At 33.7% G+C, this 12,740-nt stretch overlaps 1 protein-coding gene across 2 annotated transcripts in view; it reads right to left on the bottom strand.

Annotated features, from left to right (window-relative positions):
* Nucleotides 1–2,046: 2,046 nt before the first annotated feature.
* Moe (moesin) overlaps nucleotides 2,047–12,740 on the bottom strand; it is a 39,005-nt gene continuing 28,311 nt past the window's right edge. For both annotated transcript variants that reach the window (XM_018461713.1, XM_018461712.1), the window contains 7 exons: nucleotides 8,802–8,924; nucleotides 7,881–8,153; nucleotides 7,071–7,400; nucleotides 6,542–6,784; nucleotides 5,680–5,855; nucleotides 5,375–5,591; nucleotides 2,047–5,174 (listed from right to left, as the gene is read on the bottom strand). In XM_018461713.1, coding sequence (XP_018317215.1) covers nucleotides 5,010–5,174; nucleotides 5,375–5,591; nucleotides 5,680–5,855; nucleotides 6,542–6,784; nucleotides 7,071–7,400; nucleotides 7,881–8,153; nucleotides 8,802–8,924 — 1,527 coding nt within the window. In that variant the 3' untranslated portion in view covers nucleotides 2,047–5,009. The remainder of the gene's footprint in view (nucleotides 5,175–5,374; nucleotides 5,592–5,679; nucleotides 5,856–6,541; nucleotides 6,785–7,070; nucleotides 7,401–7,880; nucleotides 8,154–8,801; nucleotides 8,925–12,740) is intronic.

Below are 12,740 nucleotides of genomic sequence, written 5' to 3'. Positions count from 1 at the left end.
CCTATACGATAGGTGTCTTTGTTTAACCTACAGGATAAACAAGGACATCTATTGTATAGGCCGCGGCCTAAATGCACGATGTAAACGTAGTCATAGATTCAATGTGATTGGTCCATTATTGATCAACAGCCAGAGTTGGCAGTCTGATACGGGTCGGCTTGCAGAGTCGGTAGTCTGATACGGACTTAAGGCCGGAATCAGAGTACGCATTGAAGATTGAGATTGAAGATTGAAAAATTCAAATTTGACAATCGAAACGAAAGGAGCTAAAATTTCTTTGTCCTTATTGGTCAAATTTCAATCTTCAATCTTCAACCTCAATCTTCAATGCGTAGTCTGATTCCGGCCTAAGATAAAACACGTAGGACGACCGATGAGATACTATTAAAAGACCCTGGGCAAATTTTCGGCGATACAAAAAGGGCCCCAAGGGCCCGGAGATAATTGAAGAACGCTGACGTTATCGATTGATATAAATTTCTTATTATTAGCATAAATATTTGGCTAATACATTATTAAATTCATGATTTTTTTATTACATGAATGCTCCATAAATAAATATGCGTATTTGTAAAGCTATAATATAATATTCTACACATATTGCCGAAAAATTACAATTTTTTCTCTGTAGTTATCATCTCTGTTGATAATCAAACTTTGACGATAACACTGAAATCACAATTTTAAAGAAAAATCGAGTATTATTGAGTTTTGAGAATGCATATACACAGATAAACACGTCTACAAAACTAATAAATCATAAAATTAGTACAATATTATCAGTTTTTTTACTCTTAATCACTTCAATATTAACAAGAACGCGAACTTCCGTAAGGATGTCGGTCTTTAAAAGTATCGGAAACGGTTGAGCTTTCAACCTGCGTTTACTATGGCTTTTTTACTCGAAATGCTGTGAATGTATTATCTACCATAAATGCCGAAGTTTATTTTGTGCACCCTGTATATTAATAAAATAAAATTGATTAAATGACTAGATTCGCTGGCATTTTCCCGACGTTCTGTTCTTCAATTTTGAAGATGTTTAGAAATCTAGATTAACTTATATTTCTTTTGTAGGATATGGAATAATCAATAAACTATTTCAACGGATTAGCAGGATCGGTAGCTCTTTTTTTATATGAATTTTTTTTATTTAAACAATCTCTAGCTTTCTCAGGAAAGTACAAGTAGTTTTCATTATATCCTCGCACCAACCAATAATATTGTTTTCATTAAAATACAAATGTCTACGCGTCTCTGCATCGTGTGTTTGTGTCTCGTGTCTTCGCTGGTTAATTTAATAACTCGATAATATTGCTACGAGGATCGCAGGAACGGAAAAAGGACGCGCGTTTGAATTTATCATTACAATGCCGCCGAGTTTTGCGTCTCAGCTTGGAAAGGAGGAAGACGAAAAAAAAGGAACGAAACGCATGCCTGACGCAAATATACACATTTCGATGTGTTTCAGGAAGGAGAAAATGCTATAGCACCCATGTATATGTATGTACGTGCGTGTGGTACTTTCATGAGGGACATACGGTACATTTTGGTAGATTTTGCTACTTTAAGACCTACTTTCGTGTCTGTGGCGGCGTGCGATGAACTTGGTAACGTTATTTAACTCTAGGAGGCACTTCGAGGATCCTTCGAGGAAAGTGACTCTGAACGCAATATACGATGTCTCAATATACGTTGAAATTTCCTAAAGGGATCGCCGAGATCTCAGATCTTTCCATCCTAAAAGATTTAAGATCCGTATTCATAGTCAGATCTTATATTTAAGGCTTTCTTAAATTTATCTTTAGATGCTTAATAGTTATTCTAACTCCAATTAGACAAACCTACAATTTTAGTTGTACGCATTCAATTTATTTAAAATAGTGAAGTGATAAACGTCGTGAAACAAAAGAACGAGTTCGCTTTTCGCTTATATTGAATTTACATTTTGTCATGTATATTTTGCAAATGTGATGCAGAAATTAAGTCGTATCCTAGAGTTAAGCACGTTCCAGGGGACAAATGAAAACATGAAATTTTGCGAAGGAAGGAAGAAGGTCAAGGCGCGATCTCCAAATCGACAGTTCGAATCGAATATCTAATGAATCTAATCCTATTAATCGATGAAATAAAATAAGTCGAGGGGTGGGAAGCACTTTATGGGGAATTCTTCTGGAATGTCTCAATAAAAATTCATCGGTTTCGCCAAAGCGTTTAATCGCCAAAGAGTATCGAGACGAACTTTCAAGCTTGTCCTCGCCCATTTCATCGATTATCGAAATGTATCGTGCGATGTCTTTAATTAATAATAATCTTGTTTTTTTTTCATCTTGTTTGCACATATATCTGGTCGCAAATCTATGCACTCAAAAATGGTAAACTTAAAAAAGATTCGAACTTTTCTCAAATTATATTCGCCTGTAAAAAATTATTTTATTGTTGAATTCAGAAAATAATTAAAAATAATTTGAATAAAAAGGATGAACTTATAAATGTCCTTCTTTTATTGTAAATTACGACCAAATTTACGTGCTAGATTATCTTAAGAATATAAATTGATGACTATAAAATGCTTTCCTTTAGTTCTCGTTCAATATTATCTGCATAATAATAAAATAATAATAACGCTACTAGAGTGTAAACATTAATATTAATAATATAACACTACTAATTTGTATATAAATTTTTAATATTAAATATAATCAAAAAATATCTATCGCGTTATTACTTCTGTATTTTTTCCTCCTTTCTGCTTCGCATATTGTTGTAACGCGCGGGCGTATGATAATTATGTAGCAAAGTACAAATTTTTCCGTGATACGGAACGACTGTTTACATTACTTCGCGATCTTCTCTCCTACGTGAAATTCATACACGTTCTGTCCGTATCACACTTGCTATCGCTGTTCATTTTGTATTCCGTCGTGTGAAAAATTGGCAGCGTCTCGAGGTTCGAGTTTTCGTTAGTTTTAATCCCGTTGCGCACAAAACATTCTCTGAAGGGCGAAAGATTTTTTTAAAATTACAATGGCATATGACCGCCATAAATGTGTTTCTCTATCACTCGGCATCTCTCTCTCTTTCTCGCACACACATGGTTAATTATCTCCCTTATCACATTCTCTCCCTCTCTCGCACTCGTTCCATCATTCTTTCGAAAATCTTGGTAGCTAAAGCCATTCGGCGGGTACCGCGCGGTTCGATCTTGTATTGAAGGTATGCAGAACAATTTTCTATGGCGCGATATCTTTACATCTCTTTCTCTCGGTTAGTCGTTATATTAGTACTACCTATAGTACTTCGAGATATATATATATTTATATATTTATATGTATATCAAGTAAAGGCCACGAGTGTGTTCAATATAAAATCGCTAACGTGTTATCGAAACTCGTTCGTACGAAAATAGTTCGATACAGTTTTATCGATAGTAAATAGGCCATGCCATCGTTGAATTGCTTACGTTTATTAATCCGGAATGACGGATTGCGCCGCAATAGTGATTTGTGTGTAATGTACAAGGGGACACTCGTGATATGCGATTTATAAATGCGATGAGTAAAATATTCATTTCAAAAAAAGAAATATGGAAATTTTGGAAACGCAATATACATATTAAAGATTCATATCTGTTCGCATATGATTTTTCTCTAAATATACGTATATATATGTATACGTACATACATATATACATAAAATTAATTACTTATTCGATAAATAATATTGTTCAAGAAAACCCTAAACTAATCTTTAAAAACCAAAAATAAAACCGGATGAAATGTCTCCTTGTTCGGAACGGTCGCTGACCCAATACGAACTTTTTAAAGTGGATTATCTAAATTTCTATCTAACTCGCTACAATATAAGCCATGTGCTCCATTTCGATTCCTCTATGATCAATATTCGGTGTAGTTACAAATCGCCGGTCAACTAATAAATGTCAAGTAACTCCCCCGAACGTATATCCTTTTGTTTAAATATGGAGGGGTCCGAATTAAACATACAATAGAAGAAAACCGTTCGTAAACAGGTAACGACCGCAATTGTCGTCACGATGTATCAGCTGAAGTGTAAATGGTGATGATAGCGTTGATGGCTTCTCGAAAATAAATCCTTATTACCGAGGACGGACGATATCGCATGACGGCGCGATAAAAACCGCGACGGGCAGGGCACCGGTAGATAACCAGCAGTTAAGTATCGGCGTTTCGCAACGCGAATAAATGACCGGCAGTAATACTTATGGTGAGGCGAGACAATACTAGCACCTCAATAGTCGAGATGTTGATTCATCGATGCGCCGAGAAAGTTTTAAGTAACGGTAACGAATTCACTACCGGAAATTTTCTTGTCACTTGGGCGCAAAGTACCTTTATCGAAACAAGAATATCATTACGCTAAATTTTTATTAGAGTAATAATAATATTAATTTTTGCTATTAGGAGATAGTTACAAGAAAAATTACTAGCTTCACATGCAAGGCACTTTTGCGCTAAGTAGCGAGAAAATTTACTCGCGCTCCTGAGTGACGGGTGACGATTTCGCGATAGAGCCAATTATGCAGCATTAATTAACGTGGAAGTATATATGTGGAAGACGGCGCGCGAGTCGCTCACTGTCGTCGCGTTCCTTACCAAAAAGGTAAAATCTTTGATTATCAGTTTGCGTGAGGGTATAGAATTGTCATCAAGCTAATGTAGGCGTAAATATTGATTATAATTCTCGATATACGATAGTATCACGGTTGTCATTCGCGCAATTTTTGAGAAAAGTTGAAGTGTAATTGATTGACAATGTGTGTCTGCTATTGTTCAAATTATTCTATTTATACATTTATTGTAGAATCTATACCTCTCTCTATTTCTCTCTCTATCTTATTAATCGCTTTCTTTCTTTCTCTCCTTCTCATTATCGTTTTAGTGCATTCCTCGCATTCGCAAAGTCAGGTGAGAAATTGAAGGTAGAAAAGGACATGTATAAGGTAAGTGATTAGATGCACGCACATTAATTTACATGTTTTCGAATTGATCAACGCGGCGTTTGGTGTTGCCCTTGCGAATTTCGCGAAGCGTCTTGTATTTGTCGCGGCCCTGACGCACATTTTCCCTGTGGATCTTGTCCATCACCGTCTCCTTGGACTCGTCGCGCGACTGAGCGAGATCCTGCTTTAATGCCTGTCAATGAAAGCATTTCATTGTAGCAGTGTATACAGCAGAATTTTTTGCAAAGTTTACATCAAATTTTAAGAACGTATTTCCACATTTCAAAGAATAAAAACAGTTAAAAAGAAGTTTTAACTGGGTAAAATTACAAAGTTATTTAAAATAAGAAATCAAATCTGAATAAAATATATTAACGTTGAATATCAACGTACTTTCAACTGATCGTTAAGACGTTCACTTCTCTCCGCTAAAGTACGTCGCTCCCCGACAGGATCGATTATTGACTCGTCAGTCAGGAGATCCTTAGTAACATCTCCTTGAGGAACTTCGTCCTCACCTTCCTCCTCACCCTCTTCATTCTCCTCGACGTGATGATGATGCGGAGTCTGATTGGCCTGATATTGTCGGTCAGCTTCTTCTTGTCTTAATCTTGCATAATAAACGATAAATACGCAATTATCCTCAATTATGTTAATTAAGAAACAAACGATGAGAAAAAGAAGAAAACTGGTCGTACTTGGCAGCTTCAAACTCAGCCTGTAATCTCCTAGCTTCTGCATCCTTAGCCTCCACCTCAGATTGTATGCGTTGTACTTCCTCTTGCTTGGCTCTTATTTCTTGTTCGAGTTTAGCGCGCTCTGCAGCCTCCATTTCGTGCGATAGTTCCAACTTCTCCATCATTGCTGTCAATTCCTATGTCACACACAACACAAATTACAAAAAACAATTCAAATAACAGCTTATAAAATAAATTAAATAATTAAAAGAGCATTAAAGTCCACATTGGTGTGACAGACAATCTTTATATAAAACTGTCGCTTAATAATATTATAAACTTAATAATATGATAAACATATAATAAACATAAATGTTTAAACATATTAATATTGTAACGATCACAACTTTTGTATGTTACTTATAAACTTGCATTTGTAAAATTGGATTTGTGAATATGTGTACATTGTAGGATCCTTCAGTAGTTCTCAAATTTTTCGTCTATAGAATCACAGAAACATTGAGTTAACCAAGTGCCATTTTTCAATTCCAATTTGACCACACAGACAGCCGTAATTGTCTTAATGCACAAGAGTCATAAATTCTGTACGGTTATCACTATCATATGCTCACAAATCCGTAGCGCAGAAAAATTATATTATGATGGAAAAATCAAATCAGCGTTTCTGATAAACTTATACATTTTACTTGAGCGAACAATAAACATCAATATTATATCTTATAGGATGACTCGTAGTTTGAACTTCATGTTCCCTCAAGTAAGAAATGAAGGATAAAAAAATAAAAATAAAAAATTAATCGCTCATTGATGGTAATTGTAATGATAATTTTTTTTTAACTCATAGTTAAATAGACTCGCTAACCTTTTGACGATTCTCTAGCTCTTCCTTAGCAGCCTGCAATTGCTTCAGCTGCTCCTCCAAGCGCCGAATCATTTCCTGAGCTTCGTTCAACTCAGCATTCCGCCTATCCATTTCCTCTGCCATATTTTTTAGCCTCTCTTCATATTCTTGCTGTTTTTTCTCCGCACGCTCTCGGGCAGCTATCTCCAATTGCAATTTCTCTCTCTGTTGCTGTTTCGCCATCTTTTCGTCTCTTGCTTGAGCCTGTAAAAATTTTATTGCAATCTCGTTACAATTTCAGAATAAATAATAAATATATTTTATTGTTTATTACAATTAATTAAAGTGGATCCTAACAATCACAAGATTGCTATTTTAACTCCTAAATAAATGTTCAATATGCTATAATGGTTACGTAAAGTGATATAAAATACGTATTGCTAATTATAACGTTATATAATCAACTTTAGATAAGTATATGCATTAATAATTATGTTTCATTAATTTTATGTGACGTAATCTTCAATGTGATATAATGTAATGTTCTTACCTTCATCTGCTGCACGTCGATCGTGTCTGGCTTACGTCTGCGCATGTAAAGCTCGTGATTGCCCATACATAACGCAAGAATTCTCTTGTTAATCTTGACTCTGTTGGCGAAAAATACAAAGTCCGGTGCCTTCTTGTCGATTGGCTTGATTATGAATTTCTTATCGTTGAACGAGATATTCCGTATCTCGGACCAGGGGAAGCCGATTTTCGGCGTGAGCTTATCGTCCTTCTCGTAGATGTTCAAACCTAAAGCATCCACACCCAACCAAAGGTCTGTGCCTTTCTTGTTGCGAATTTCAAAGTAATTCACACCATACATCTCTAAGTCCTATGGAAAGCAAAAATGAAAGAAAATACTAAAACGATACCAATGATACTAGTCCAAGAATAATAGTATTTTACAATTTTTCACATGATAAAAATGTTTCCGAGTACAGTAATGGAGTTCGCATAATGTTCTTCGCAAAACTGGTTAAAAAATACTAAGTCATAAATAAACATGGAGTTAAAATACAATATTATGCGAGTAATTAAAAAGTATAATTAAAAATGTTTGTTGCTTCACAAATGTACAAGCCTTCAGAAAACGGATTGCAGTACAAGTTTAATACTTTACATAAATAAAATTTCTTAAAGACAAATAGGAATTTCTAATATAGAATGCAAATAATGCGAAAATAAAATAATTTAAAATAATTTTGCAATCCGTATAAATATCGACGATGTATATCAGAATATCCAATCCCTCCTGAAGTTTTCGCCATATATATTTTGCATTTACATCCTGTTCATGCTATTTAACAGATACCTGAGCAATTTTCAGATACTCCATCATGGCGTCCTCTCGCAACATACCACGGTGTTCCTGCCACCAGTTTGTAATAGAGTTATCCCATTCCTCCTTGCTCATTTTATGTTGATCCACAACACGCTGTGGTAACAGCCGATCATTTGACAGAAAGCCAGCGGGATGATTTCCCTTCTGATAGTCTCCATGTCTCGCTTGAACGGCATACGAAGCCAACAGAACGGAAGTTTCCGGTGGGCAGTATATTTCATCCGTGAGAATACCATTTTTCACCTGCAATCAATTCAAACATTAACATCGATTGCTTAAAATTTTCTAATTAATTCTAATCTAACAGCAATATCGATTTAATACTGTCACAAAATTCAATAATAAGATCGCTATTTATTATATAAGCCTATAAGCAATTAAAATATTGATTAACTAATATGAGAAAAATACAGATTTTATTGTACATTTATTCGAGATATTATTTCAAATTGTGAATGATATTTCGTTAATTTCGCGAAGCATCGTTCTTAAACACTAATATATTTGTCTGGTTCAACTGAGCAAAAAATTGATGCGCATTCCATGTTCGCGTACCCGCCACAGAGGATGAAATAGTGGACGGGAAAAAGTGAATCAGATAAACGAACGATAGTTCGATGCATGACTTAATCCGACCAACAAATAAGATATGCATTGTTTTTATGTTAGATCCATTTGTTCTGGACATCAATCATAAGTCTCGAAATTAATTTGAAAGTGAAAGCAGCAAATTAAAAATTGCAAGTGAAGAGATAGATAGATAGAGTGAGAGAGTGAGTGAATGAGTGAGTGAGTGAATGAGAGAGAGATAGAGATAGATAGATAGATAAAAGAGAGAGTGGGAGTGAGAGAGAGACGCGAAATGACTAAATGTGAATAATAATTTTTTACCTGAAGATAAAAAAGTCGTAGCGTAATATCTTGTATCAATTCCTCGGCGACGTCTTCGGGATAGAATTTTGCACGGAATTTGAACTGCAGTGGAGTCTCCTTTTTGACCTCTTGGTTCATCACCTACAAACGTAAAAAAAAATTAATGATGCGGTCGAAATTACTTTGTTTCTCGCTTGACGCTCAAAGGTAAAAAGCGTGCAAAGTGTTCGTGAATCGCGTTATAAGACAATAGTAGAACATGTGAACAAAAAGTTCTTGTGACATCAAAAGAATAATGGGTGAATATGAGATCATGAGTTCCACGAAATAGTAGAAAAATATTTTTCACTAAATGAGATATAGTTTCGCATTAAGGAAATTAATCCGTTAATTATACACTTATATTAGAGTATTATTAATTAAATATACTTTAATATAATTTAATATACTTTTTTTATATCAATAATTATTTTATAACAATAATTTTATAACAATAAAAATTAATAAAGCGGAATATATAGAATATCTGAATGTTTTGATAGCGAATGCTATTAAAATTTTGTCTTTTTTCTCATAAAAAGATGTCATTCTTTATACTTATATAAATTCTTTTCCTTATTACGATACCTTGTAGCATCAGAATACATCCTTGTATTCACACTATATTGTCAACGTTGTTATCAAAGAGTTTATCATAATTACGTAATGCTTGCGATATCAATGTTATAGGTACGAATATCTGCCATCGCGTCTCTTAAGTACAAATAGTTTTAAAAATGTTCGTAAAAATCGTTCGTGAAAACGTGTAATTTTCCTTGATGAATGTTAACACATGTTTGGCAATTGTGGATAAAAAAGTCAAAACATTGTTCAGCTCAACTTTCATACGATTTTTACATTCAAATTTATAATATAATATTATAAAAATAATATATAAAAAAGATAAGATATAGTAAGATACATTCTATTATATTAGAAATGAATATAAAACTATATCAACAAAATTTCCTGTTACAGATAAATGAAGTTGATACAGTGTTTTTTTCCTCAGAATGGAGATGACGTTTTCGTAGACGATCCATCACGATACACAATCGACGGAATAAAAAAAATTGTAATACATTTTTATTACGTTAAAGACACTCAAAATGATAAGTAACGCGAAAATTATTGAATTGCTAAGCGCAAAAGTATTTTTTAACAGATCGATTCCGTACGCGAGGAATGTATTTGTCTTAGTCATTCATTATCCATTCTCGTGAAATCTTATCCAGATCGCCGAAAGGACTTACGTCACGACAGCAGTCGACTCTTGGAGTGTGTTCCTACCACATTTTACCTAGTAGTTATCTACGTTATTAACGAGGAATAAAAAAAATGTAGCGCGAAGTCGCAGATAAGAAACAGCGTTTTTAATAGCTACCGTGATGACAATTAACGCGTTTTTCCGCGATATCTCCGACATTCGCGAATAGCATTTGCGATGCAGAATTATGTAACGTGCGCGGTCTGTATTACTTTAAAAATCAAATTAAGCAGAAAAAATTTAGTGATGCGAGATTCTCTTGATTTGACTATGTCATTCCTTTTTATAGCAACTGCTAAACATGTGATGGACGGTTATAATTTATATTTCATAAAACATGAGAAGCAAAAACATAACACGTGCGTTATGTTACGAGTAATATTGTTTCAAAAAACACATGTTGAGATTATTATACAAGGTGTAACTGAAATAACGCCCACTAAACATATAGTGCTATTCCCAATAAAAAACTGATACGAAAAGTCCTCTACCATTTTGCAATTTTCGCAATATTTTTTTTAGTTATCCAATGAGCAAAATGTCTAAAATCGACATATAAGACAAGTTTAAGATATCTTTAAGAGTTCTTTAAGAAGAGTTTTCAAAATATTTCACAAAGAACACGGAAAGATATCTCCAAATTGTCTTATACATCGAATTTATCCGTTTATTCGGCAATATTTAGAAATTAATATCTCGTTAATTATTACGAAAATTGCAAAATGGTAGAGGACTTTTCGATTTAGTTTTTTATTAGGAATAGCACTGTATGATTAGTGAGCGTTATTTCAGTTATACCCTGTATCTTGTGTCGCGGGACTTGCATGACATAAGATAATGAGGAATAGAAAAAAGTTGTAATACATACTAGAGATAATGAAATAATAGTGCACGCAATTTAATTATGTCAATCATGTCATCCTACGAGTTATGAGCTAAGAGAGAAAAATATAAAAATATTTCTCTACTCGTAACGTAAAACTTGGCAAGAGAAAAAACAAATTTTCCTACAAAATAATTGAAAAATTTTCGATCGAAGTTTAAGCGTCAAATGTCTGTCAAATTTTACCTTATTATATCAAATAAGAAAAGCCTACTCTATTCACTTAAAATTTAAAATAAAATTCGTAGTAAGTTCTGCTGTATAGCTTGTGTTGTATAATACATCATTACATAAATGAATAAACTAAAAAAGCATAAATATATCATCTTATCTCGTGAGAATAATAAAAGCAAAATGAGACTTATCTCTTTGAATAATTTAGATGTGTGAATAAAATAAAATGTTCTCTTTTCTGAATGAATATTAATAGGAACTATGAATTTGTCATTCAATGCAGTGAGAAAAATGTCTGATTGCAAATGGATGAAACAGAAAACTGATTATATCGATCAGAATTCCAGTTACCTCAACTAGAATTTAGTAGATTTAACCAGAAAATTTTGATTCTTCCATTTTCAACCAGAATTCCAATTAATCCAACCAGACGTTTTTCTCAGTGTGATTAATTCGATCGACTATTAAACATACAGCAAAGCGAAAGTAAAAGATCATCGATGATATGTTATTTCTAGTCAATTCGATAATTTAAATCGGGTGCCAAGAACACATCGAAATAACACATAAGGAACAGAAAATTCTTTTTGTTCTTACGTTGCAGATTTTTCGAAGACCGCACGGAACCATCTGCAATTATTTGCTAATATCATATATTGCCTATATACAGCTGCGGTGTTATAGGTGTAGTGCATGCATTCAAAAATATCGGTTTTTATGTTTAGTGTCACAAATAAATATATATATATATAAAATGGGATTATAAAAATACTGATATAACTGATATCATAAAACCGCATTTCAGCAATCATTTAATTATATAATCTAAAACAATTAAAATTTCAAATGACTCTCTTTATCAGTGAGTATAATCCAAAAGTCGTAACAAATAAATGGTTGACACACGCAATAAGCGCGGCTTAAAATAAAAAAAAAAACGTTACTTGCACATCCGTCAAACAAAAATAACAAAGAATAATTAGATTACGAAAAACTCGGTGTATACTTTTCACGGGAGGTACAGTTTCTCGCGAATGAACGGATCGTCGAGTTGCATCCGTGCGTTAGATACGTTTCAAGGACGGCATTTAAAAAAACCCACCAGTCACGATCATGATCATGATGTAACAGCATGGATCGCCTTCTTATTTATCAAACAACATATGATTTGTTATCGCTATTTTTTCAGTCAGAAAGTACGACAAATAGTCGAAGCGATGTCTCGTTTGACGGCATCAAGTACAATGCGTCTGCCTTGTAACAAGGTTACACAACTTGTAAAAAAGTTACAAAGTCATGGGACAGTATTCGTCCGTCGTTCTTCATAACCGTTGCTTTTGCATAAACGAAGAATACAAATTTCTTCATTTATATACTCTATATACTAAGAAATTCTTATTCTTACACTGAAAAAAAGATTGGCTGCTGCAGTAAATTAGATGGTAAAATATGGCATAGCATTTTTAATTGATTGCATCAGTCAATTTTTGGTTGCGTTAGTCTATCCGCAATGTCAGTATAGGATTTCGATAGGCTAACACAACCAAAAATTGACTGATGCAACCAATTAAAAATGCTATGCCATATTTAACCA

This window comes from Mycetomoellerius zeteki, unplaced genomic scaffold (genome assembly GCF_001594055.1).
Source record: "Mycetomoellerius zeteki isolate Tzet28-1 unplaced genomic scaffold, Tzet1.0 scaffold126, whole genome shotgun sequence".
Lineage (NCBI taxonomy): Eukaryota > Metazoa > Arthropoda > Insecta > Hymenoptera > Formicidae > Mycetomoellerius > Mycetomoellerius zeteki.
The sequence above is the reverse complement of the archived record's forward strand: the minus strand, read 5'-3'. Positions and strand labels throughout refer to the sequence as shown.